Below are 27,737 nucleotides of genomic sequence, written 5' to 3' on the forward strand. Positions count from 1 at the left end.
AAGCATCTGTCTAGGCAGGTCTCGGCGCAAAGTGTGTAGCGAAGTGGGAGGCCGAGATTCAGGCAGACAGACGCACAGAGAGTTTGTGCGAACATCAACGATAACAAAACACCTCAACGCCTTTATGCAATTTATTGAACAAGCCATTAAGATATGCCTCGGATTATAGCTTCACAAGTGGATTTATTCTTGTTCGGCGCCTTGGACCGACGCGGACAAAATGACAGTTTTTGAAGTAAACAGGAGAAAGTCTCCTTTTTGAATTGAATGAGGGTGCCACAACATTACCAAGAGTGCTCCAAGGCCATGATAGAAGGAGCCTGCTGTGCATACAGATGTGCCCTCGCTACGATATATCGACTTGGTAGTAGCTATCCAGATAGCTAACATCATTTGAAAGCTATTTAAAGAGCACATTTTTTGCCTCGTTTAAGAAACTTAATTTTGACAGTTTGCGGCTTTACAGTAGCTGACAGCTTCAGTCTACTAGCTAGTTAGCTAACAGCTAGCTATTAGCTTCGCTAGCTACACAGCAACTTGTTTATTAGCTAGCTTAGTTGTAGTTGGCTAGCTACCGTAGCTAGCTGGTTGGCTAGCTGGATAGCCAACGTTAATTAGCCATATAGCAGACACTTGACTGTTTCCTAGTGTGCTAATCAAAATTGTAACTTTTGTATGAACGGCGATATGCTACGTGAATTTTCAATGTCGCGAGCTAGTTGGCTAGTCAATGCCAATTAAGTTAGAGTTACCTACTAACGTAAGTGATCTAAATTTGCTGGTCTCAATAGCCAGCGTTCACACCCGGACTTGTGGTGTGTGGTTTGCTTTCACTGTTTGTTTAGTATTTTAAGCTACATTTTCACCGTGCTTGGACTGACCCACCCACAAGGACTATCTTGGGCCGATGCTGACAATCCAGTCCGGATCACGGCAACGTAGGACGCCGCCGCAGCCATGCAGCCGCAGCAAATATACGACTTTTCAAGTGACGAGAATAGTCACAAATGGCGAGGCCTCTTCGTGCAAGCGTTGCGAAAGGTAACAATATCCCCAATACTGTGTCATGATGCCTAACATAAGTTTGCAGGTTAATTGTGATGACCCCTTAAACAAACCTATCATGAGAACAAAGGTGGGCAACTTAATTGCACAGGTGGGGCTGGACAATCTTGCAATGACAACGGCTGTTTGACAGTTCTAGAAGATGCACAATTATATCCAGCAGCACTGGACAGCTCTAAACATAACATCTACATAAATTGGCAGTTTAGTTGGTGGTTATGTTGGATTTCCGAACAATCACACTTCACTGTACTTCCTTAAAATTAGTATGGTACAAGTTTGTCACTATTAATGTCTTTGGCAAGTTGAGAAGTGGAGAAAAAAAGGTGGTCCAACTCGGGTGTAACTTTCAACTCAATGCCTGCTTCCACATTTCAGTTATATGTAAATATGCACTGTTTGATTCATGCTACTTCTGTTTCATTGCTTGTTTGCTTAGAGACAACAACAATGTTCAGAAACCCCCAAAATAATTTTTCAAGGCGGGAAGCGTTTAAAAACCTGACGTGCAACTCAGCACCATCTTTGTTGATTTCTCATCTTTTCAACACCTTTCTCCTTGTTGATCTGTCACTCCGAGTCTGCAGCTAGACTGGGATAAAACTGTCTCGACCGTCTGGTGATAAAGCTATCTAAGCGCTCCTCTCTTCTCACCCTTCCGTCGTGGCACATAGAAACCTGTGGAGGACAGGGAAACGAGCAGGATAAACAATGGAATGACCTGTGTAGATTTTTTTGTTCATCGTCAGTTGGCATGTTGGCTCAGTGATGCCCATATTTGACCATGTACCAGGCTTTTCCTTCATCTGACTATAAACGCTTCGGAGTGGTTTCATATGTTTGTCTATTTGGGGAGTCATGGAGACTGACGTGGCTTCTGCTTTTGAGAGCCACTTGTGGAGAGAGGACATGGCTGGCCGAGTGTCACAGAGCCCAGCACAGACGCATTCTGCTGTCGGTAATGGGATTATTTCAACACAGGCTGTTGTTGTCCCACGGATCAACCAGCGCTGCTGTCAGAGTGATGAGGCCAGTGCAGCCTTGTGGTTAGTCTGGAAGGCTGATTCAGGTGAAACTCAAACAGGTGGCAGTGCTGTGGTGGTGATGTTTCACTGCTCAACACGTCACGCAGCAGCCTAAGGGAGAACCCGTCACAGATTGACGCAGGCTAGTGTGTTTGTTATGGTCTTGACTCGCAGTGACTCACCTTTTTACGGCTGTCCAGAGGGGTTTTTCTTCTGTTGGGTAGAGAGAACCAGCAGCAGACATGTCCTCTCTGCATTCGTGATTTAGCACTGTTTTAGCGGAGGAGGTGGAGCGTTACAGATAACACGTCCATAAGGCCACTACAAGACTGAAGCCTTCTGGGTCTGACTCCTGGGCTCATGGTGAACACAGTAGGACGAGTTGAACTACAGACCACGCAGGCTTGTATTGCTGTCTCAGTGTGGCGTTTGTGAAGGTGCGCAGTGACATTTGGCCCCAGATGCTCCACGGTGGGGTCACGGAGGTGTGTCTGGGGATCACGGAGGTGTGTCTGAGGTTCACGTACCCGCGGCTCGTGTCTGGTGCTGTGCAGGAGCGTCATCGAGCCACGACACACTGCTGTTAATAATAACTGTGCATTCTCCAGCTCTGCTGCTGTTTCACCGGCACGTGGAGGAGATGCCAGAGCGAAGGCTCCAGTTTCATTCCATCTCCATGTTGAGAGAGCGACAGGGCCGATGATGGCAGGGCGCCGTGGGGTGAAGCACAGGCCCATAGTTAGTAAGGGAGAGAGCGGGCCTGTGTTTCTGCCACGGCGCCTCCCCTCCCAGCCCCTCCCAGCCCCCCCCCCCCCCCCCCTGCCGGAGAGAGCAGCCGTCTGGGTGGCCGACGCACACGGCCAGACGCCCCGCCGTGCCTTGCAAAGGGTTAGCTGCCGGCCAGCTCCTCCATCTCCCCGGGTGTGCCGATGAGACAGGATGGGCGCCGTGGCGACGCACGCTTCCTGTGCACCTGACCCGGGCGGGACCTTGGAGGGGACGGCAGACCGAGGTCCCGCGTGTCCTGTCCTTCCCAGCGCCTCCCATCACGTCCGTCATCGCTGCACTCGGCGTCCGCAAATAGAGCAGAGAGATGCGAGGCAGCACGGAGGGGAGGAGGGCGAGGGGGAAAGAGGGGGGGTCACTGGGCCAGGTCAACGGAGGGTCACCTACCAGAGCTTACAATCACCGGCAAACATGTACGTTTGGATGGATTGTGTGAGTGACAGGGAGAGAGAGGGCGAGAGAGAGCGCTCGAGGGAGAAAGAACAGTCGAATGGAGAGAGCGGGAGAGGTGGAGTAGTAGTGGGAGAGGGAGAGAGAGCAGTAGATAAGAGAGAGAGAGAGAAGGGGGGAGAAGAGAGAGCTAGAGACGGCGAGGGAGGGAGGGAGAGAGAGAGAGAGAGAGAGAGAGGGAGATTTGATCTCTGCCCCATGATTCCCCAGACAGTCTGATGGTAATGGTTGGTGATGTCATCCCCTCAATCCCACATGGTGACACATGCTTGGCTGCAATAACCGCCCCTCCTCCTCGGCTCCCATTACCTGCAACCTGAGCCACTGGCTCAGACACGACCATAATCAATCCAATTTGAAAAATGTTTACCCTCCATATAAACACCCCTAATTCTATTACCAGACAACTGCAACACCTGCTGCTACTCCGTGTCCTTCTAACCTGCATGCTGCTCAATGTGTACCTAACCGTCTGCAGTACAGCACTATGTCTGTGTACACACTATGTGCAGTAGTATACGTCTGTGCACAAACTAGGCACAGTAGTACATGTGTAACAAACTGTTGTGAGGGGAAATCTCCATGCTCTTCACCCCAATCGACTGTAGAAAATACTGTGTCTTTCTCTATCATCTGTTGCCATGCAAGTTGGCATTTCAATCTGTGCTCTTCCTCGTTCTGAAAGGGGCTGAGCTCCTGTCTGCCGTGGGTCTCTGAAGGAGAGCACTGCCGCTGGGTGCTCCATCAGTGTCTGTCTGCTGCCCTCTGCTCTCCCCAGAGACCACCACTCTCTCTCCTCGTGGTCGGGAGGGAGGGGGAGAGCGAGACGGGGAGAGAGGGGGGGGGAGGTGAACGGAGAGGAGGAGGAGGGGGAGGGGAGGGAAGAGGAAGTGCAGTGGGACTTCCTGTCCTGTGGCCAGGCCTCCCTAATGGAGATGTGAAACCGTACACCTCCAGCTGGGTTCAGAGGGCCCGCCGCAGGGCCTGCTTCTCATCTGTCTCCCTCTCTACACGCGACCAGACTCCTCCTTTCCCTCTCTTTTGTCACCCCTCTCCCCTCCCCTCTCGTAGGGAGTAAAGCTCAACTGAAGCCTTAAACCACTGTGACGTCTTCCCCTAGATAGTGAGCTCTCTTCTGGACCCCAGGACATCTCACAGACCGCAGTCCTATCGTAGCCTGCGCGCGTTCGCCCGACTCGGCTTGCACGAACACTACATATAAGAAAAGAGTTTGTAAATATGCTGAGCCAGAGGAGATGGTCCAATCAGCCGCTCTCTCCTTCCAGTCCTGCCCCTGGAGCTCCTGTCTGCTTCTCCAGGCCTCTCCGTCAGCTCCCATGGAGAGCAGGAGAGCGCTTGTGAGCAGCGCGGGAGGAAGCAGCCGCTGGTTTTGTGAATGGAGGGCAGGGAAAGCCCCGGAGTTTCTGTGGGGATGACTCACCGCTGCTCGTGCCTGTGAGGAATGTGGACAAGTGTTTGGAGAGAGGGGGGTTCTTTCTCACCTTCTTGAACTTCAGCTTTGATTTCTCATGTGCCTAGTGGCCGATACCAATGGCGAGATCATCCCCGTTTGAGATTCTTCACATTGAAAGATCTTATCAACAGCGTTTCACTCGATTTCCTACTTGGAAGTGGAACCATGCAGGGTTTGTGTGTCGGAAGAGGTTTTCCGTTGACTTCACTTTTGACATTTAGCGGCAAGTGTTTCAGTGAACTGATGAGGAGTCTGGAAAGCGTGTGAATCTGTGTGTTAGAGGAGAGAGGGATGGCTCTCTTGTCAACGCGTCACGTTTTGTCAGAGCACCAGAATGCCTGAAGCCTGGTCAAGGCTGACCTTTGACCTCTACCCTCACATTACACATGCCGGGGGCAAAGTTCTGTCATCATATTGCCCGCTTCACTACATGCAAGGGTAATTCCATCACCACCATGGGAACAGCCTGGCTTTGTGTATGCGTGGGGGTGTGCGCTAATGTGTGTGTGTGCGCTAATGTGTGTGTGTGTGTGTGCGCATGCTCATGTTTGCACGTGTGGCCATGAGTGTGTGTGCACGTGTGTATGTGTGTCTATGCCTCTTTATCAGCCTCTCTCTCCCTCTCCTAGAGTGTTTCAGTAGAACACCCCTCCCATCACAGCACCTAAACAGACCACATTCCCCAGGGAGAACTCAGTCGTGATGATGTCATGATAAAGATAGGGAGCCTCTTCCTCGTTCACCTGACATGTCAACTCTCCTTCCCTCCCTCCAGGCACACCTCCCTCCCTCCAGACATACCTCCCTCCCTCCAGACATACCTCCCTCCATCCAGGCACACCTCCCTCCAGACACACCTCCCTCCATCCAGACATACCTCCCTCCAGACACACCTCCATCCAGGCACACCTCCCTCTCTCCAGACACACCTCCATCCAGGCACACCTCCCTCCAGACACACCTCCCTCCCTCCAGACACACCTCCATCCAGGCACACCTCCCTCTCTCCAGACACACCTCCATCCAGGCACACCTCCCTCTCTCCAGACACACCTCCCTTCAGACACACCTCCATCCAGGCACACCTCCATCCAGGCACACCTCCCTCCAGGCACACCTCCCTCTCTCCAGACACACCTCCCTCCCTCCAGACACCTCCATCCAGGCACACCTCCCTCCCTCCAGACACACCTCCATCCAGGCACACCTCCCTCCCTCCAGACACACCTCCATCCAGGCACACCTCCCTCCCTCCAGACATACCTCCCTCCAGACACACCTCCATCCAGACACACCTCCATCCAGGCACACCTCCCTCCCTCCAGACACACCTCCATCCAGGCACACCTCCCTCCCTCCAGACACACCTCCATCCAGGCACACCTCCCTCCCTCCAGACACACCTCCATCCAGGCACACCTCCCTCCAGACACACCTCCATCCAGGCACACCTCCCTCCCTCCAGACACACCTCCATCCAGGCACACCTCCCTCCCTCCAGACACACCTCCCTCCAGACACACCTCCATCCAGGCACACCTCCCTCCCTCCGGACAAACCTCCCTCCCTGCCTCCAAACACCTTCTCCTTCCACCCTCCTTCCATATCTCCAAACACAACTAATAGATCACTCCACTTCCACCTAGATCAAACCTGCTGTGCTATGCTACAGTATGCTGTGCTGCTATGTTACAGTGTGCTATGCTGCTATGTTACAGTGTGCTATACTATGTTACAATAAGCTATGCTATGTGATTGTGTAGGGGAGTCCCCCTGTGTATGTTGCTGCTGTTTCTGACGTGTGCGTGTGTGTGTGTGTGTGTGTGATGCTGCTGTATCTGAATCTGACCTGTGTGTGTGTGTGATGCTGTATCTGACCTGTGTGTGTGTGTTTGTGTGTGTGATGCTGTATCTGACCTGTGTGTGTGTTTGTGTGTGTGATGCTGTATCTGACCTGTGTGTGTGTTTGTGTGTGTGATTCTGTATCTGACCTGTGTGTGTGTTTGATGCTGTATCTGATCTGTGTGTGTGTTTGTGTGTGTGATGCTGTATCTGACCTGTGTGTGTGTGTGTGTGTGTAATGCTGTATCTGACCTGTGTGTGTGTTTGTGTGTGTGTTTGTGTGTGTGATGCTGTATCTGACCTGTGTGTGTGTTTGTGTGTGTGATGCTGTATCTGACCTGTGTGTGTGTTTGTGTGTGTGTTTGTGTGTGTGATTCTGTATCTGACCTGTGTGTGTGTTTGATGCTGTATCTGATCTGTGTGTGTGTTTGTGTGTGTGATGCTGTATCTGACCTGTGTGTGTGTGTGTGTGTGTAATGCTGTATCTGACCTGTGTGTGTGTTTGTGTGTGTGATGCTGTATCTGACCTGTGTGTGTGTGTGTGTGTGTGTGTGTGTGTGTGTGTGTAATGCTCCCAGGTGCAGGTGCAGGTGCATCCCAACCTCACGGCCACAGAAGACGCCCTGCAGCACATCGAAGAGCTCATCCTGCAGCTGCTCAACATGCTGTGTGTGGCCCAGCCACGCACCGTACACGACGTGGAGGTACACACACACTCACACTCTTTCACGCACACACATGCGCACACAGGAATGCTCAACACGCTGCGTGCACACACACAGAAACGGTTACACACACACACACACTCACGGTCCTTCACACTCAAGACAAAATCATCTGAGTGACTGAATCTTATGTTCTCATACTCCAGTTAACAAACTACTTCCTGTTCTACCTTTTTTCACCCAATCAGGAACGAGTACAGAAGACCTTCCCCCACCCCATCGATAAGTGGGCTATAGGTGACGCCCAATCAGCTATCGAGAAGCGCAAGAGGAGGAACCCTCTCCTGCTGCCAGTGGACAAGATCCACCCCCTGCTGAAGGTAGCCTTACCAGGGCCTCACAACCAGCCTTACTAGGGCCTCACAACCAGCCTTACTAGGGCCTCACATCCAGCCTTACTAGGGCCTCACAACCAGCCTTACTAGGGCCTCACAACCAGCCTTACTAGGGCCTCACAACCAGCCTTACTAGGGCCTCACAACCAGCCTTACTAGGGCCTCACAACCAGCCTTACTAGGGCCTCACAACCAGCCTTACTAGGGCCTCACATCCAGCCTTACCAGGGCGTCACAACCAGCCTTACCAGGGCCTCACAACCAGCCTTACTAGGGCCTCACAACCAGCCTTACTAGGGCCTCACATCCAGCCTTACCAGGGCCTCACAACCAGCCTTACTAGGGCCTCACAACCAGCCTTACTAGGGCCTCACATCCAGCCTTACTAGGGCCTCACAACCAGCCTTACTAGGGCCTCACAACCAGCCTTACTAGGGCCTCACAACCAGCCTTACTAGGGCCTCACATCCAGCCTTACCAGGGCGTCACAACCAGCCTTACCAGGGCGTCACAACCAGCCTTACCAGGACCTCACATCCAGCATTACCAGGGACTCACAACCAGCCTTACCAAGGCCTCACAGATCATTGCAGACACTGTTGCTTTGCTCATTACTACATGAGCTGTTGAGGTACGTCTGTATGAGCTGAGCTCCCAGACCTGAGTGGAACTCCCCCTGGTTGTTGTGTAACCATGGCTACATTCCAACGCCCGGACATCCTACTGTTTAGAATGGCAGAAAAAAAGTTTGCGTCTCCCAATACATGGTATGTATTGGGACAGTGCCCCAAGGATGTCTCGCAACATCCGGTAGCATTTACATTTAGTCATTTAGCAGACGCTCTTATCCAGAGCGACTTACAGTAAGTACAGGGACATTCTCCCCGAGGCAAGTATGGTGAATCGCCGGGAATCGAACCGGCAACCTTCTGATTACTAGCCCGATTCCCTAACCGCTCAGCCACCTGATTCCCATTTAGCAGTATGTGTCCATTCCTACCCACAACCCTTTGTGCAGTGGAAGAGGTGTCAACCGTGGAGACAACGGTACAATAAACTACCATCAGGGCTGTGTGTGTACGAGCACATGCTTGTGTGTGCCTGTGCGTGCAAGCCTTCCATGTGTGCCTGAGTGTGTGTGTGTGTGTGTGTGTGTGTGTGTGTTGCTGCATGTATGTTACATTTCTATGACTAAGTAGTAGCTTCCAACTGGATGCCTACTGCAGAACAGCAGGCACTGTGTAAGGGCAGCAGCAGTAGCTAATCAACATGATGGTTGCCGCTCATGTCTGTGTGCTGGCGTCTCCGCAGGAGGTACTGGGGTATAAGATCGACTATCACGTCTCCCTCTACATCGTGGCCGTGCTGGAGTACATATCCGCAGACATCCTCAAACTGGCCGGGAACTACGTCGGGAACATCCGCCACTTTGAGATCCACCAGCAGGATATCAAAGTGTCCATGTGTGCAGACAAGGTGAGGAACTTCCTGTTCCTGTTTGTGAAGGTTTGTACTGTACCAGGTGTGGTACCTGTAAGGCTGTTCAGTACAAGGTGTGGTACCTTTAGAAAGTGTACAGTAGCCGTGTGTTTGCTATCAGCTGAAATATACTGACGCCAAATCCTTTTTGTCCTCCCCTTGACCGGGTTCCTGTGTGTGTTGTGTGTGTTGTGTGTGTGTGTGTGTGCAGGTGCTGATGGACATGTTTGACCAGGACGAGGACATGGGCCTGGTGTCTCAGTGCGTGGAGGAGCCCTCGTCCTCGGGGGAGCTGACCTACGACGACCTGGTCCGCCTGGAGATCGCCGAGGAGCGCCAGTACCTGCGCGAGCTCGACCTCATCATCAAAGTGTTCCGACATCACTTCCTGTCCAACACCAAGATCTTCATGCCTCAGGTGAGAACAGCCCGGCCAGGTTGGGCTTACCTAAGCCGTCGTCAGCTTTGCAGCTTACAAACAGCTGCCTACATGTCACATCAGCACTCTGAATACTTACCAAAGCCCTTTTGAAGTCAAATCCCCTGTAAGAACATTATGCGGATTGTAAATGAGCCTCTGTAATCAGCTAGCTGCTAATCTTTCGTAGCAAAGTAGATTGTTAGTGAAGTGTTTGGGTTGACTTCTCAAACAGTGGATGGAGCCTCACTAAGTTAACCTGCTGAGACCCAGCAATGAATGTACTTCTTCTGTGGATGGTGGTTTTGGGCTCTGAACGATCTCAGGAATAGCCATCAGTTATAGATGCATGACTAAAACAAATGAGAATGCTAGATTGTGACATTTCTTTACCTTCAAAAATGGTTATTAGCTAATCCCAAAAACGTACGTTACTGAAAATGTTAACTTTAAAAATCGATTTTTCTCCCTGGTCTCAGGGGACGTGTGTTTTTACGACGTTTATAAAAAAAAAAGGAAATACGGTACAATACTGTCTTCTTCATGGACTCGTCACCTGAGGGTTGTATAATTGTGCATGGGCAGGGGAGGTAGAGAAGGGAGGTTACTGGGACTGTGTGGTGTGTGTTTGGACTAGGGTAGTTAGTGGTTGGCCGAGGGTGAGGAGGGTAGCTCCACTGGGCGCTCCTGGGTTCACAACATGTAATTACTTTGCGACAGAAACGGCCTATGTGGCTCTTGACAAATTAACCTCAAAAATGTGTCGAAATATCCGATGTCGTTGCATATTGAAAGTAAATAAGAAAACAGTTGACGGTCACCTCACCATGCTGTGTCCAACACAGCCTGTTTTCATCATCTCCTCGCTTGAACCATGAGATAAACAAATGTTTCCACTTCTCCAACTGATTGTGATATTTGGTTTCTCCAGATGTGTATCACATTCCAGACCCGAGCCTGTTGTTTCTCATACTTGTCGTCCGTGTTTGACCCCCCCCCCCCCCCCTCTCTCTCTCTCTCTCTCTCTCTCTCTCTCTCTCTCTCTCTCTCTCTCTCTCTCTCTCTCTCTCTCTCTCTCTCTCTCTCTCTCTCTCTCTCTCTCTCCCCCCCCCCCCCCCCCCCCAGGATGTGGAGGTGCTCTTCAGTAACATCCTGGACATCCACGAGCTGACGGTCAAACTGCTGGGGCTGATTGAGGACGCCGTGGAGATGACCGCCGACGGCAGCCCCCATCCCCTGGTGGGCAGCTGCTTCGAAGACCTGGCCGAGGTACTCCCCTCCACACCTGTCTGACTACAGTACCTCCCCTCCACACCTGTCTGACTACAGTACCTCCCCTCCACACCTGTCTGACATACAGTACCTCACCTCCACACCTGTCTGACATACAGTACCTCCCCTCCACACCTGTCTGACTACAGTACCTCACCTCCACACCTGTCTGACTACAGTACCTCACCTCCACACCTGTCTGACATACAGTACCTCACCTCCACACCTGTCTGACTACAGTACCTCACCTCCACACCTGTCTGACATACAGTACCTCACCTCCACACCTGTCTGACTACAGTACCTCCCCTCCACACCTGTCTGACTACAGTACCTCCCCTCCACACCTGTCTGACATACAGTACCTCACCTCCACACCTGTCTGACTACAGTACCTCCCCTCCACACCTGTCTGACTACAGTACCTCCCCTCCACACCTGTCTGACATACAGTACCTCACCTCCACACCTGTCTGACATACAGTACCTCACCTCCACACCTGTCTGACATACAGTACCTCACCTCCACACCTGTCTGACTACAGTACCTCACCTCCACACCTGTCTGACATACAGTACCTCACCTCCACACCTGTCTGACTACAGTACCTCACCTCCACACCTGTCTGACATACAGTACCTCACCTCCACACCTGTCTGACATACAGTACCTCACCTCCACACCTGTCTGACTACAGTACCTCACCTCCACACCTGTCTGACATACAGTACCTCCCCTCCACACCTGTCTGACTACAGTACCTCACCTCCACACCTGTCTGACATACAGTATGCCCTCCCTCTCCTGTCTCACACCCAATGTGGAGAAAACCCAATATGTGTGCATTGGTGAGCGCTGTTTTGTAGGTCCGTTTGTTTGGCTCTGCTGCCATGCTACGCAGCTCATCTGTCCTCCTCTCTCGTCTACAGGAGCAGGCGTTCGACCCCTATGAGACCCTGTCCCAGGAGATCCTCTCCAGGGGGTTCCACGAGCACTTCAGCAGCCTGATGGCCAGACCCTCAGTGGGGCTCTACTTCCAGGTACGAGCCCTCACACCAGAGAAGCTAGCATCAGGATCAAGCCCAGCAGGGTTTCAGTTCAGGAATGTCCCTGTGTGTGTGTGTGTGTGTGTGTGTGTGTGTGTGTGTGTGTGTCTGAGGACGAAAGCTGCCTTCTTGTTGGCCTTATGTGCTAAAACAAAACGAGCGAGCGAGGTGATTTTTGTTGGAGGTTAGTGTGAGACGATGCATTGTCTCTCGCCTGCTGTGAGTGAAGTCGAGGCGTCTGGAATTCCTCAACAGCAGTCAGAGACGTGCCGTGACACATTCAGCTTCCTGTTCGTTCCGTCCACCGCCGGCTTGTTTAACTTGGACATTCCTCACAAGATGTGCATTGGATTGTATTCTGCAGGGTGCAGAGCAACTGCCTTTGAAGGCAGAATGTGTTGGTCCTGTTTTCATAAGCACCCACTGATGTTAAATCCTAACCTAGAGACAGCTAATTTCCGTGCCCCATTTATTAAATTCTTGTCTGCTTAACCCTTGTTTGTACTGGCTGTTCAATGCTGACCTCTTGGTATGAGGACAGGGTGAGGGGACTGCTTTTGATGCCCTGTGTGTAAGGGGGAGTGCTTTGAGCTCCGGGTCTGTGTGGCGAACCCTCCACCCTGCTGCCCAGACCGGAGAGCCTCGACTGGGCCTGATCTGTTAACCCCACCCTCCACCACCTCCAGGGCCCAGCCTTATAAACAGTGGTCACCCAGCTTACCATAACCCTGGGCCCAGCCTTGTAAACAGTGGTCACCCAGCATAATTCAGATTGATTTCTGGGTGGAGCTGTTTATTTAAACTGGCCATGTTCTGAATGTCATGAAGAGTAAACTGCAGAGACCAGGAAGATGGACACCAGAGGAGGAGAGACCAGGAGAGTAGAGACCGGGAGAAAAGAGACCAGGAGAGTAGGAGAGAAGCAACGTTAGTAAACAGAAGAGTAGATATTACAATCCAGACCATGGATCTAGGAAAAAGCTTGTTCAATTGTATCCAGTCTGTAACAGGCTACGTTTGAGCTGGTTCTGTTTGCCTTTTATGGAATTCAAGATGGCTGTTCACTGCCAGTTATGCTGTTGTTTTGCTTGGGGATGTGGAGCTGGATGGTGTGCATGTTAAATGATATCCTGTAGTCTCGGGGGGCCATGCTGTAATGGCGGTCTAGCTACCATCTTTCTCCTCCGACCGACCTCCCACTCTCGTCTTTTGTCTCAACCCATCCTCTCCTTTTTTTCTCATCCCTCTGGCCCCCGCTGTCCCCACACCCTTACCCTGTCTGTCTGTCTGTCTGTTGTGTGTGTGTTTGTGTGTGTGTGTGTGTGTCACACTCAGCCACTGCACTCTGCAGCTTCTGGCATTGTGGGTAAATTACATCGGATTTTATAAATAGCCCAGGCGGCTACGCTGCAGGCCTGTGTTCTCCTGGAGAGAGGGGCCCTGCCTGGGGGAAGGGGCCTCTACCCTGGAGAGAGGGGCCCTGCCTGGGGGAAGGGGCCTCTACCCTGGAGAGAGGGGCCCTGCCTGGGGAAGGGGCCTCTACCCTGGAGAGAGGGGCCCTGCCTGGGGGAAGGGGCCTCTACCCTGGAGAGAGGGGCCCTGCCTGGGGGAAGGGGCCTCTACCCTGGAGAGAGGGGCCCTGCCTGGGGGCCTCAGTTCAGGCTGAAAATGAGCTGTAAACGAAAGCATGTAACAAGCTCGTCCTGGGTTCAGTTCAGTAAGTCCCTGTGCTGGGTACAAGCTGTTCTGCTCTAATGTGGCAGTCCCAGTGTTAGGTGTACTTTTAGGTTAATTGTGGAACACCTCTTCAGCAAATTACTGATTTTTGTGATGGAGGGGGGGTGCTCCCTTTTAACCAGCTCATGGTCCATGAATGATTGATGAGTGGGAACCCAGGGGAGTGGGAGCTGGGTAGTTCACCTGGATCAGCCCTCTGAAGACTACCTGCTTACCAGGGAACCTGTTTGTTCTGGATAAATATGTGTGTGTTTCTGTTGTTTCTGTTCTTTTCTATCTCTCTCCCTCCCCCTCACCCCCCTCCGTCAGACAGCGTGTGTGTGTAGCTGTGTGGTGTCTCGCTGGTCCCAGCAGTAGAGTATTGATTAAGTGTTGTCTGTCAGGGCAGCAGGGACTAGAGATGCTATGACAAGCCCTCCTCTGGTTACTCTGCAGCCCAGCTCAATCTAGCTCTCCTTTCACCCCTGTCCATCCCTCCATCATCTCTCTCTCTCTCTCTCATCTCTCTCTCTCTCTCTCTCTCTCTCTCTCTCTCTCTCTCTCTCTCTCTCTCTCTCTCTCTCTCTCTCTCTCTCTCTCTCTCTCTCTCTCTCTCTCTCTCTCTCTCTCTCTCTCTCTCTCTCTCTCTCTCTCTCTCTCTCTCTCATCTCTCTCTCTCTCTCTCTCTCTCTCTCTCTCTCTCTCTCTCTCTCTCTCGTCTGACTGGATACCTGTCTGACTGCATATTTGTCTGCCTGTCTATCTACCTGTCTTTCTGACTGTCTACCTGTTTGACTGTATCCTTGTCTGTCTGTCCCTGCAGTCGATAGCCGAGGGCTTCAAAGAGGCTGTCCAGTATGTCCTTCCTCAGCTGATGATGGTCCCTGTCTACCACTGCCTGCACTACTTCGAGCTACTACAGGTCAGTCCGCACTCCACACACACACCACACACCCACACGGATGTGCAGAGCAGTGGGACATCTGATGTCACAGCTGCTCTGAGTCATCGTGCCCGTCACACAGAGTCAAGGGGCGGGTAGCTGTCACCATGGTGACTTTGCTTCAGTATCAAACCTTCTTCCTTCCTGTTCCACCAGCCTCCCTTTACCCCTCCAGCCTCTCTCTCCATCCCCACCAGTCACTCTTTACCCCTCCAGCCTCTCTTTACGACTTCAGCCTCTCTTTACCCCACCAGCCTCTCTCTCCACCCCCACCTCAGTCTCTAGTCTCCAGCTTCCCTCAGGGGTCGAGGCGAGGCTGGCCAGTCGTGTGTCATCTCCACCTGGCTGCTGAGGCCCCATCTTCATCAGGGCCCCCCAGCCACCCGGCTGACTGTGCTTCATCAGGGCCAGCTGGCCGATGTGTGACCTGTCTGTCTTGCCTCCCTCTGAGCAGCAGCTGCAGGAGCGCAGCCAGGACCAGACGACCGCGAGGGCCTGAAGCAGGCCATCACCGCGCTGCTCAACCTGCAGTGCAGCGTGGAGCGCATCTACACCAGCACCTGCCCCGACGCAAGCCTGGTAAGCTGGCCTTCCACCCTAACCCGAACCTGGGGACACCCACCCTAACCCTGGGGACACCCACCCTAACCCTGGGGACACCCACCCTAACCCTGGGGACACCCACTATAACCTTAACCCCTGTAACACACCATATAAAACACCTGATAGCAGTAATGAAATATCTAAATGACTACCCAACCCACCCCAGGGAGCCCATGTACCGGCTGTACAGCAGGCAGGTGCGCAGCAAGCAGCTGGCCATCAAACGCATGAACGAGATCCAGAAGAGTATCGACGGCTGGGAGGGCAAGGACATCGGCCAGTGCTGCAGCGAGTTCATCCTGGAGGGGGCGCTGCTGCGCGCCGTGCCAAGCACGAGCGCCACAACTTCCTGTTTGACGGCCTGATGATCAGCTGCAAGGCCAATCAGAGCTCGCGTCTCCCAGGCTCGGGCAGCGGTGCCGAGTTCCGCCTGAAGGAGAAGTTTGTGCTGCGCAAGGTCCGCATCGTGGACCGCGAGGACTCGCCCGAGCTGCGGCACGCCTTCGAGCTGGTGGGCCGGGACGACAACTGCGTGGTGTTCTGCGCGCGCTCGGCGGAGGAGAAGGCGTCGTGGATGGCGGCGCTGGTGACGCTCCAGTACCGCTCCACGCTGGACCGCATGCTGGACACGGTGCTGCACCGCGAGGAGCAGGACCAGCCCTTGCGCCTGCCCTTGCCCGACGTGTACCGCTTCGCCGTCAGGACTCCGAGGAGAACATTGTGTTTGAGGACCGGGTGCAGAGCAAGACGGGCATCCCCATCATCAAGGCCGGCACTGTGGTCAAGCTCATTGAGAGGCCTCACCTACCACATGTACGCTGGTGAGTCTGAGTCACGGACCGGGGATAGAACGCAAGCCCTACATACACACACACAAACACACTTCCTGTCTCCCTTTCTGATTCCTATTGGATGTAGCTGTAACATCAACCACACAGAGTAAAGATGCCTACGTTTGGAGGGTTGGTACTTTAACTGTTAAAATCTGTGTTTTCTGTTGTGGTCCCAGATCCCAACTTTGTGCGCACTTTTCTGACCACGTACCGCTCCTTCTGCAAACCCAGGACCTTCTCAACCTGCTGATTGAAGGTAGGCTTCACCCAGGCCCCGTCAGTGTGATTGACAGGTCAGAGGTGGCGAAAGATAAGCCATCTCTGATTGCTTGATAGGTCTACGACGACGTGATTTCAAATTTGCTTCATGCGGCAAGTCATTGAAACAGGATATTTCCCCAGTCTGTGTTTATGTGCCATGCTCCAGTAATGAAGTGTCTCAGTATCCTACAGACGGTAAGTGTGACCGTTCTGTCCCCAGAATCGACATCCAGAGCCAGAACCCACCGAGGCAGACCGCCAAGCGCTCTGGAACGGTGATCAGCCAATGGCAGCTGAGCTCCAGAGATTCCGTCGGGAATACGTGCAGCCGGTCCAGCTCAGGTAGATCAGGGTTCTCACTGTTCTCTACCTGTTCCTCTCTCCAGGGTTCTCACTATGTTCTCTACCTGTTCCTCTCTCCAGGGTTCTCACTATGTTCTCTACCTGTTCCTCTCTCCAGGGTTCTCACTATGTTCTCTACCTGTTCCTCTCTCCAGGGTTCTCACTATGTTCTCTACCTGTTCCTCTCTCCAGGGTTCTCACTATGTTCTCTGCCTGTTCCTCTCTCCAGGGTTCTCAATGTATTCCGTCAGTGGGTTGAACACCACTTCTACGACTTCGACAACGACCCGGAACTCAGGTGTCGACTAGAGGAATACATCACCAGCAAAATTCAACTGAGAGGTGGGTGTGGGTGCGTGTGTGTGTAGGGCCACGCTGTTAAAACGTTCCATGCGACACCGTCGCGTGCAAATTCTTTGGGTCAGACGTTGTTCCGTAACAGCTCCTTCTAACTAACCGCACCAGGGAAATCCATGAGGAAGTGGGTGGAGTCCATAAACAAGATCATCAGGAGGAAGATGCAGACCCAGTCCAATGGCGTCAGCCACAACATCACCTTTGAGAGCCCCCCCCCCCCCATAGAGTGGCACATCAGCAGGGTGGGCCAGGTGGACACCTTTGACCTCATGACCCTTCACCCCATAGAGATCGCCCGGCAGCTGACCCTGCTGGAGTCGGAACTGTACAGGTGAGATGATGTCACTGTGATGCTAAGGGTTCAGCTGGGGAGTAGATTAGCACAGTCGTAGGCAGCTAACTTAGTAGCTGGTTAGGTAGGCTGCGCTAGGTAGGCTATGCTACCTGAGTAACTGGTTAGGTAGGCTACGCTAGGTAGGCTATGCTACCTGAGTAACTGGTTAGGTAGGCTACGCTAGGTAGGCTATGCTACCTGAGTAACTGGTTAGGTAGGCTACGCTAGGTAGGCTATGCTACCCGAGTAACTGGTTAGGTAGGCTGCGCTAGGTAGGCTTTACTACCTGAGTAACTGGTTAGGTAGGCTATGCTAGGTAGGCTATGCAACCTGGGTAACCGTGACCTCTTGACCTACCGTTGAGCTATAGCCATCCCCATCCAGTGGGGATCCTTCACCCTGACACCTTCTCCCTCCTCAGGGCTGTGAGGCCGTCAGAGCTGGTGGGCAGCGTCTGGACCAAAGAGGACAAGGAGAAGAACTCACCCAACCTGCTCCGCATGATCCGACACACCACTAACCTCACACTGTGGTTCGAGAAGTGAGTACTGGACCCCTAACCCCGGGGCTCACACTGGGCTACAGGGAGGTGTACAGGGAGTGCACATGGAGGATACATACCTTTTTTCATGGACACACAGTATACCTACTTCCTAATGTAATTTAACCTTGTTGGCTATTTATATAGAGTGCACAGAATGTGTCCACGACACTCCATGCAAAGAAGAGCCAAAGGGTGCCATAGAGTTGATGGTGTGTGTGTTGACGGTATGTGTTCTGTGCTCGCCAGGTGCATTGTGGAGGCGGAGAACCTGGACGAGCGCATAGCCGTGTTCTCGCGGGTCATCGAGATCCTGCAGGTGTTCCAGGAGCTCAACAACTTCAACGGCGTTCTGGAGGTGGTGAGCGCCATCAACTCTGTACCCGTCTACCGGCTCGACCACACCTTTGAGGTAAACACAGCCTCCAACACCAACACATCTACCATTACCAATACTAACACAGCTACCAACACCATTACAGCCACCATTAGCACTACAGCTACATGTACCATTAGCATCACAGCTACATGTACCATTAGCATCACAGCTACATGTACCATTAGCACCACAGCTACATGTACCATTAGCATCACAGCTACATGTACCATTAGCATCACAGCTACATGTACCATTAGCACCACAGCTACATGTACCATTAGCACCACAGCTACATGTACCATTAGCACCACAGCTACATGTACTATTAGCACCACAGCTACATGTAAAACAGCCTTTTAACCTGTTCTAGAATAAGTGGTTCGCCACTACAGCTCATATACCAAAGCCTATCAACCTTCAGATATTGTTGATCAACCTGATGATTAAACTGCTGAGAAATATGCTTCTGCTGGTAAAACATGTGTAATCTGTTCCGTCCACAGGCGGTCCCAGAGAGGAAGAAGAAGATTCTAGAAGAAGCAGTGGAACTCAGCCAGGACCATTTTAAGAAGTACCTGGCCAAGCTCAAGTCAATCAACCCACCCTGTGTGCCTTTCTTTGGTATGAACTCCTTCCTGCATCTCTTGAGTTGTCCCCCTGTCAGGTGTGTGTGTGTGAGAGCTAGCCGTGACCTCTGACCTTGGCCCTCAGGGATATACCTAACCAACATCCTGAAGACGGAAGAGGGGAACCCGGATTTCCTCAAACGCGACAGCAAGGAGCCGCTCATCAACTTCAGCAAGCGCCGGAAAGTTGCGGAGATCACCGGAGAGATTGAACAGTACCAGAACCAGCCCTACTGTCTGAAGGTGGAACACGACATCAAGGTCAGAACCCCTCTGTCTGTCCTGCCCCCTGGCCTTCCCCCTGGCCCTTCTCCCAGGGTACAGGGTTAAGAAACACTGCAAAAGGAATTTTGTCACAACTCCATGCCAATATTATTGCTATTCCAAGTTTAGGGATGGTATTATTTCTATTAGCTGTAGGAGCTATTCATTTTGTAGTAGTAGCAGCAGTAGTAGCAGTAGAAGTAGTAGCAGTAGGGCTGGGCGATATATCGACTATTATCGATAATATCGCAATGATTATTACAACGATGTAAAATGTGAAAATATCGTGAATATCGAGTATAAATTATTAGTATTATTATATTTTATTTTTTTGCTGGTCCTTGTGTTGCTTGTGTTTTAAGAACACCGTGTGGCTCCTCTGTGTTCACACAAACACACACAGACACAGTTTTTTTCCACAAACTGAAAATTGCACGCGCACTCTCTTTTGCTCTCTTTTTGTCCTGCCACATAAGGACCTCTGCATGAATTGTTCCATGTGAGATCCATTTAGTCAAGTTGCAAGTACCATGTTATGGCAACTGCTTAAATTTGCACTACACATTTTTTACTTTGTAACAATAGCTGTCCTATCTAAATTGTTTTTGTTGTTTTCTAATGGGCGCTAATTCAATTTGTATCCAATGCAAACATATCGAGATATATATCAAATATTGTAAACATTTTGACAATATCGAGATATCAAATTTTTCAAGGTTATATATCGCCCAGCCCCAAGTAGCTGTAGTAGTAACTCACCTAATTATTTACGTGGTGTGCTGTGTTTGTGTCCTCATAGCGGTTCTTTGAGAACCTGAACCCCATGGGCAGCATGAGTGAGAAGGAGTTCTCCGACTACCTATTCAACAAGTCTCAAGACATCGAGCCTCGCAACTGCAAACAGCCCCCCAGATATGTAAGTGTACCCTGCCATTTCACTAACCAATGAGTAACCCTGAGTCAATTAGTGTCCCAATCAGTTCTCCCATCAATCAATTACCCTGTTATGAGTTTCTTAACCTTTGCTGAGACCAGGATGGCTGGAGTGATCCATCATGGTGTAACTCCCAATGGTACTGAAACAGTGTGTCCTTTTCTGTCGTCCGTCCCATCCCCCCAGCCCAGGAAGACACTGTACAACCTGAAGTCTCCAGGGATCCGGCCAGTGCGCACCTCCACGTCGGGCACCCTGAAGGGCCACCCTGTTGCCCTGGAGAGGGAGCCCCCCCACAAGATCACGTTCCGCAGCATCGCGGAGACGGAGCCGGAGACCTCTGCCTCGGTGCCCACCTCGCCCAACACGCCCACGCCGCCGCAGTCCGCCTCCTCCGACCTCAGCTGTGTCTTCATGGACCACGACCTCTGTGGCTCCTCTGGTGAGACGCACATGCACATTTGTACACACGCACATGCACGTTTATACATGCACGCACACACGTTGACAATAACACACTCACACACATTTATACACCCTCACTCACACACATATATATTCACAATAACACACACACACACATAATAACACGCACACACATTTACACATGCGTATACCCAAACATAAACACACACACGTATACCATAACACACTCAATTACACTTATGTAGACACATACATAAACACATAATAAGTCAACTCAGCTGGTCTGTCTTCTGATGTTACAGGTAGCAACTCCATCTTTGCCCCCGTACTCCTGCCTTCAAGTGAGTGTTTCTCTCTCTCTTTCTCTCTCTCTCTCCCTCTCTCTCTCCGTCTTTGTCCCTGCTGTCTCTGTGTTAGTGAGGATGCCGTGTGTGTTGATGTTGCTGTGTGTTAAGGACTCCCAGGGTCAAGGCCGAGAGGAGTGTGTGTGTGTTTTTAGAGTCCGCTCCATGAACAGCATGTTACCATGCCGACCCTGACCCCTGTCTTCTCCGCAGAGCTGCACTCGGTGTCCTGCGGCAGTCTGCACCACCTGGGGAGGAGCTTCTCAAGCCGCCCCCCCTGCCGCCCCGCAGGAAGGACGCCTTCTCTGAGGCCAAGGTAAGACCCACGCACCATGCACCCAGTAAAAGAGCTTGCCCTCCTCAGACATAACCCAGGTTGGGGAAGCCATGGTTCCTGTTAGCCATTCTGTTCCTTCCCACGGTAACCCCCCCCCCCCCCTTGTCTGTGTTTGATTGACAGCTGAGCTGCAGGTCCGACAGCCCTCCAGCCATCCCCCCCCGGCTGCCCCCTCCTCTCCCCAGGTTCCAGCCCAGGGTGCCGGTCTACAATGGCCCCATCGACGGCCCCCTGCCCAGCCCCCCGCCCCCGCCTCCCCGGGACCCCCTGCCGGAGACCCCTCCCCCGGTCCCCCAGCGCCCCCCGGAGATCTTCATCAACTACCCACTGAGCCTGCAGCCGTCGCCCGTGGGGCGCTTCCAGTGGGACTTCTCCAGCTCGCCCAGCTCCCCCAGCACGCCCCCCAGCACCCCCTCGCCTCGCGTCCCCCGGCGCGGCTGCCCCCTCAGCGCCAGCCAGAACAGTCTGTGCCCGCTGGCCATGCCCGCCACGGCGCCCCCTGTGCCCCCACGCCACAACGCCAGCCCTCAGCTCCCCAAACTACCACCAAAGACTTACAAAAGGGAGCTCCTGCCGCCGCCCTTACAGAGCCTGTCATTGGTGGAGAACACGGACGGTAGCCAATAAGTCACTGCCTCTCTTTTTTTCAGCACTGGGCGTGCTCCTCAGATGAACTGCTAACCCCGCCCTGCGAAGGGCGCGCAGACAGAGCAGACAAAACAAATGTATCACAATGAAAGCTACTGATCTGAAAGAAAGACCGACTTCTTCTCTCCCCCCCCCCCCCCCCCTCTGTCTCAAACACACACACTCCAACCCCTCCCACTCACCTTCATCGACCAATCACGCCACGCCTCTCAGGGGATCAGTAGCTCCGCCTTCATTTCAGCCCCTCTGTGCCAATGAGAAACCCACACCGGAGTGCCAGCTACAAACAAGGACCGCCACTGTTTCTGCCTGTCTGCCAGAGTGCGAGTTCGAGAGCGTATGTGTGTCTGTGTGTACTGTACATAAAAATAATGTGAGGCACTGTGTTACTTTTCTCTTGTAGAGAGGACATACTGTACTAGCTCTAGTGAACAAGACAGCAGTGGCTGTCTCTCCCACACCCCTCCCCAATTTTAGACACTGTGCCCCTCCCCCCCCCCCCTCCCTCCCCACCACCCAGCCAGGGAGGAGGGGGCTGGTCTCTCCAGGCTAGCCTGCAGCCTCCACCCAGGCCTGGCCAGTCTCTCTCTCTCTCTCTCTCTCTCTCTCTCTCTCTCTCTCTCTCTCTCTCTCTCTCTCTCTCTCTCTCTCTCTCTCTCTCTCTCTCTCTCTCTCTCTCTCTCTCTCTCTCTCTCTCTCTCTCTCTCTCTCTCTCTCTCTCTCTCTCTCGCTGTGATTCTATGGGCATTGACACACTGTAGTGCTTCACTCAACTCTCGATTCCTGGAGTCTGTCAGGGCTCCCCCAGGACCTGAGGCCATGCTGGAGCTCTTCTGTGGAAGAGGTCGGGTTGTACAGAGTTGTCATTCGGAAACGCTTGCCGCGTCGTGTCTTTCAGCCTAACTGTAAACGAGAGACCAAAGTCTTAGTCAGGTTTATGCAGCAGGGGGACATAAGGGATCTGTTTATAGGACAAACAACGGCATGGGGAAAAGGCAAACAGGAATTTCATTGGCCCGTGAACACTGGGTTACGTCCCTTTCTTCTTCGTCTACTTGTTCTCTACTGTGCACTGTGACTGCAGGGAGGCGACTCCACAGAGCCCGGGCTGAGGACAGCCTGGCCAAGGCCACACGCTACACTTCAGACGGTGCCTTCTAACCCACAGCAGTGACCTCTCACCTGGAGGAGCACTGGGTTTACCAGATAGCCTGGCCGAGGGACTGGATGACTGACTGACTGGCTAACTGTGGTTGGCTGATTGACTGGCTAACTGTGGTTGGCTGACTGACTGGCTAACTGTGGTTGGCTGACTGACTGGCTAACTGTGGTTGGCTGACTGACTGGCTAACTGTGGTTGGCTGACTGGCTAACTGGCTGACTGACTGACTGACTGGTTGGCTGACTGACTGGTTGACTGACTAACTGGTTGTCTGACTGACTGGTTGACTGACTGACTGGTTGACTGACTGACCTCCTGGGCCCAGGGTGCCTGAGCAGGAAGTCCTGTCTCTCCCCAGCTCCTTAAAAAGCCAAGATGATGTCTTAAAGTCCTCAGGGCTGTGTGCTGCTAGCCCCACACTCCAGACAACTTCATCACCGGTACCTTCTTCTGTGGTGTGGACGCTCAGCACTGGAAGCAGCACCAACCCACCAAAGCATGGGGCAAAGGGACCGCGCCCCCTAGTGGAGCCTCCAAACATCTGAACTCACGAGAGAAGAGCCTTCGTTCCATAGTCGTTCTCTCTCTCGCGCGCTTTCTCTCTCTCTTTCTCTCTTGGCCCAAAAGACATTTTCATTTTTGAAAAAGACTGAAATAATACATGCATCATGCTCGGATGTGCCTTTTTATTTGGTTTTGTATTTTACAGAATAAGCAAATGGTGTCTAAAATGCTAAAAAATAAAGTTGCCTATGTAATGCTTAGAACAAAGCTATACACTACAAAAAAATGTACAGGTTTGTGGATACAGTGTATATAACATGTATACACTAACAAAATAATTTGTATGAAGTGACTTCTCTTCGTTGTTGTATTGCACCCCTCCCCGTCCCCAGCATCTGTCTGGTCAGCTACAGCATAGCCAGCCAGCGACGCTACTGTCGAACGGAAGAGGTCACCGTCACCCAGTCACTTAAAGACGATCCCCAGTGTTACACCCTGGGACTATAACCAGAGGAAAGCCATTCTCTCTCTCTCTGTCTCTCTCTGTCTCTCTCCCTCTTTTCCCAACAACTGTTTTAAAGGAATGGAAATACCCAGTCAAGACATGCCAAGCACTTCCATACACGTGTGCTTCACTTTGTACATCTTACTAAATGCCTTTTGATGTGGATGCCGTTTTCATAGGTTTTTCAAACGCTAATACTTGAGGATGGAATTGTATTACGGTTTGCATTGAGTGTGTACATATATATGTTACTTGACGAGCATAGTGAAGAATTTACCATTTTTTTTTTTTTTTCTGAGAACATACTTTGTGCACTTTAGACTGTGCTGTTGAAGAGCCGCAGTGTTGAAGGCCATGTGTGTTGACGGCATGCACGATGACCATGGTCCTGTACTACTGGTAAAGTCAACGTCCTACCTGGATCAGGGCAGAAACGAGTTGTAGCCTTCACTCCCCTTTCTCCTCCTCCCCCGCCCCGTCCTATCCCCACACAGCAGAAACACCAATGGGATTCTGACTACACCAGTGATGTCACTTCCTCTTTGCTCATGGCACCTCGGTTCCCCATGACGTCAGTATTGATGTGTTGTTTTGCAGTTTTCTTCCCCCTGTCCAGATTAGATGTCCTCTGTGGCACTGTAACAGCTTGATCCTGCGGTTGGTTTATTCGGTGGTATGTGGCCTTTTAACTGTGCTTTGTATTAATGGTCTTGATGAGATTAATAAATCACCCAGTCTTATTTTGTACTTACTATTTTGTCCCCTCCCCCTGTGTCTTATTTGACCTGACGGCCATCCAGCATAGCACTGGGAAAGAGAATATCTGCTGGTGTTCTTGAAGAGTTCTGGATCCTAAAAACTTGAGGGGGTCCCCTTGCTGTCCCGTGTCCGTGCCCCTGGGAGGGAGGGGGGTGCTGGGATCGGACAGGTCTGGGACGGGGCAGGTCTGGGATGGGGCAGGTCTGGGCGGAGGGTGGCGTCTGCGGGCGTGTTTCAGACGGTGCTGCAGGGCCCCTCGCTGTCCTCGCTCTCGTCCCACACGCCCGGCCGCCTGGCCAGTCGGCTGCGCCCCTGCTGGTCCTGGAAGGGGGACGCCTCCACCCCCGACCTGAGGGACAGAGCCAGCCAGCTTCACCATTCCGTGTTACAGTGTTACAAGTTCTCAAGTTAGACTACTTTGGAAGGAGCCTTTTCTTAATACTGGCAATTATCAGAGAGGGGAGGGGGGATGTTATTGCGGCTAATTCTATTCTATTTTGCTCTGTCTTCACTTTTAACCCCCCTGGAAGTTGGCCTAGGCTACTAAATCCTCATTGACGGTGCCTGACCAAGTTAGGTCTGGGCTTAGGATACCACAATAATCATTAACGACATCTATAGGCTAAAAGAACCTAAATAATTTACAGCTTAAGATAACACAATGTAGGCCTAATGACTGGCCTGCGCTGGTTGATGGCATCCACAACACTTTACTGTAGTCATATGCGCTTAGCCAAATGCTCAAGCCACTAAAAATACAACCGCATTTCAAGGCTTATTGAAATGTATTGATTTATAAAGTCTCTCAAATGTAGGCTATATATAACAATGTCTAAATCTACTACTTTATACGGGAAGCTTGTAGTGAGATGTGTGGTTTGCAGTCTGTTAGCAAAAACATTTTAACTTATTTCAAAAAGAAAAGTTTAGAGCCTGTTTAGAGCCTCATTCTAAAACTTCAGAAGGGCAGTTACGTGACAAAAAACTCAAATGCATCAAGACCCAATGCAACTGCCGACACTGCTCCAAAACTGTTCTGCGACAGTTGCAGTCCCGCTGCGTGACACCATCAACAGTATGGTACAGTTTGCTCTAACCGCGTCTCCGGTGAGAGGAGGGAGGGTCAGAGGGTCTTACCTGCAGCTCTGGGCCTGGTGGTAGTTGGGAAACAACTGCCTCTCTTGAGTCTGGATGGGGACAAAGCCCTGAGGGTTCTCCTTCACTGGAGAGGCCTCTCCCTGGTTTGTTAGGGTTACATAATGAACGCTCAGGTAACAGGAGGCCACGACAACACCACAGGTCTGACTCAGTGAGGACATACAGTAGTGTTACAGGTATGTGGAGGTAAAGTCAGATGGCTGAGCGGTTAGGGATATCGGGCTAGTAATCAGAAGGTTGCCAGGTCGATTCCCGGCCATGCCAAATGACGTTGTGTCCCTGGGCAAGGCACTTCACCCTACTTGCCTCGGGGGGGAATGTAAAATGAATATATGTGAAAAAATATGTGAAATAGCATACAGATATACTGTAAGTCGCTCTGGATAAGAGCGTCTGCTAAATGACTAAATGTAAATGTAAAGTGTTCCCGCTTAGTGTTATTTATGGCCGCAGCATACAGAATAGAAACCTCGGTCACCATCAGACCCGTGAACGCACCCACCTGCTTGTAAGGCTCGTCCCAGATTGGCCTGAAGGCACTGTTGGGTAGAAGAGGAGGAGAGCCCTGTCTGATGCTGATCATCCTCTTTCCATACGAGGTCCCCAGGCCAGGGGCCGAGCCCTCCAGACAGGGCCTTTGGGGGGGGTGAGGGCTGAGCCTGGGGATCTGCCACCGCAGGCACACGGTGCGCTCCCTGGGGGTGTCCCTCAACTGCTGCTGGGGGTAGGAGGAGGGTTTAAGGAGAACCGGCACATGACTGTCCTCCTCTTCCTCCTCCTCCTCTTCCTCCCCGCTGTTGCTGCCCTCCACCCCGCTGCGGAGGGTTCCGTCAGGGCTGCAGGAGGTCACGGAGGAGTAGTCGAACACGGAGGTGTCGCCCGCTTCGTCTGTCTCGCCGTCCTCCAGGCTGCGGCCCGCGTGGGGCGTGTCCAGGCGGCTAGCTCCGTTCGCGGCCTGGCTGGAGGTGCCCTGGCCCGAGTCGCTGGTCATCTCCCCCGTCCAGCCCTGCTCCCCAGGGTGCAGCAGGCAGCAAGGGGGCCCGGGGCGCGGGGGCCCACATTCCTGGACGGTCCTGTCTCTGATGCAGCTCTTCCTCCTCAGGCTGTGAGACCAGCCACCAGGATGGCAGCCGTTGGAGAGGCCGTTGGAGAGGTTGCCATGGTGTTGGTCCTGTCTATGAGGAGGAAATACAAAGATAGTAGCACAGGATAATCAACCAAAACAGAAATTAAAATGACACCAATAATACACAATGCTTAAGGAAGTCTAACCCGGGCCTACCTCAGACTTAAAGTCCTGGGACATTTTAATATTTGGGGCAGGGCAGTATAATATATTTTTTTTTACCAAAGTAAAATTTTGGATATTACTTTATATGTAGTGACAGCCCCAACTGAAACAACTGATCAACTACGTTCCCCAGCAGAGGACAGCAGAGAGCAACAGAGGGCTCACCTTTGCGGAGCGCCACTGGGCTGCTCCCGGGTGGCCTTCCTGGCAGAGCAGCTCTGGGCGCCGGAGCACGCAGGCACTGACTCAGAGCAGACACTGAAGGAGAAGAGGTTCACATCCGTCGGAATTAAAAGGACGTCACACAAACATAAAAGTGTACATTTAATGAAATTTGTAGTTTAAAGACAGGGTTGTCATTTTTGCTTCACATCCTGATAGCAACCAATAAATATAAAGGTTTGACATTAAAAGGAAATAAATCCAATATTTGTGGACGTTGCAGTAGTGTAATAAACACAAATTATTGTGAATTCAAATTATTGGGCAGCATTCGGATTGAATGCCATGATTAGATGGCCTACTTGTCTACCTACCTACCTACCTACCTAC

At 52.0% G+C, this 27,737-nt stretch overlaps 2 protein-coding genes across 2 annotated transcripts in view; one reads left to right on the forward strand and one right to left on the reverse strand.

Annotated features, from left to right (window-relative positions):
• sos2 (son of sevenless homolog 2 (Drosophila)) lies at positions 1-24,729 on the forward strand. The gene is given in 29 exon segments (XM_062469171.1): positions 1-1,041; positions 7,221-7,346; positions 7,556-7,687; positions 9,014-9,178; positions 9,393-9,599; positions 10,725-10,868; positions 11,802-11,912; positions 14,458-14,556; positions 15,032-15,053; positions 15,056-15,127; positions 15,130-15,160; positions 15,347-15,501; positions 15,504-15,875; positions 15,878-15,978; positions 15,980-16,001; positions 16,190-16,269; positions 16,495-16,616; positions 16,846-16,958; positions 17,082-17,304; positions 17,729-17,848; positions 18,098-18,260; positions 18,731-18,848; positions 18,939-19,114; positions 19,917-20,033; positions 20,238-20,493; positions 20,780-20,818; positions 21,035-21,067; positions 21,070-21,137; positions 21,282-24,729. Coding segments are annotated over 29 exon segments (3,975 nt in total). The 5' UTR covers positions 1-957; the 3' UTR covers positions 21,786-24,729.
• The window catches only part of si:ch211-67f24.7 (uncharacterized), a 7,506-nt gene continuing 4,474 nt past the window's right edge, over positions 24,706-27,737 (reverse strand). Inside the window, exons 12-15 of the mRNA XM_062469161.1 lie at positions 27,351-27,443; positions 26,397-27,069; positions 25,874-25,974; positions 24,706-25,085 (exon numbers count right to left, since the gene is read on the reverse strand). Coding sequence (XP_062325145.1) covers positions 24,971-25,085; positions 25,874-25,974; positions 26,397-27,069; positions 27,351-27,443 — 982 coding nt within the window. The 3' untranslated portion in view covers positions 24,706-24,970. The remainder of the gene's footprint in view (positions 25,086-25,873; positions 25,975-26,396; positions 27,070-27,350; positions 27,444-27,737) is intronic.

The sequence above is a fragment of the Osmerus eperlanus genome, chromosome 9 (assembly GCF_963692335.1).
Source record: "Osmerus eperlanus chromosome 9, fOsmEpe2.1, whole genome shotgun sequence".
Classification (NCBI taxonomy): domain Eukaryota; kingdom Metazoa; phylum Chordata; class Actinopteri; order Osmeriformes; family Osmeridae; genus Osmerus; species Osmerus eperlanus.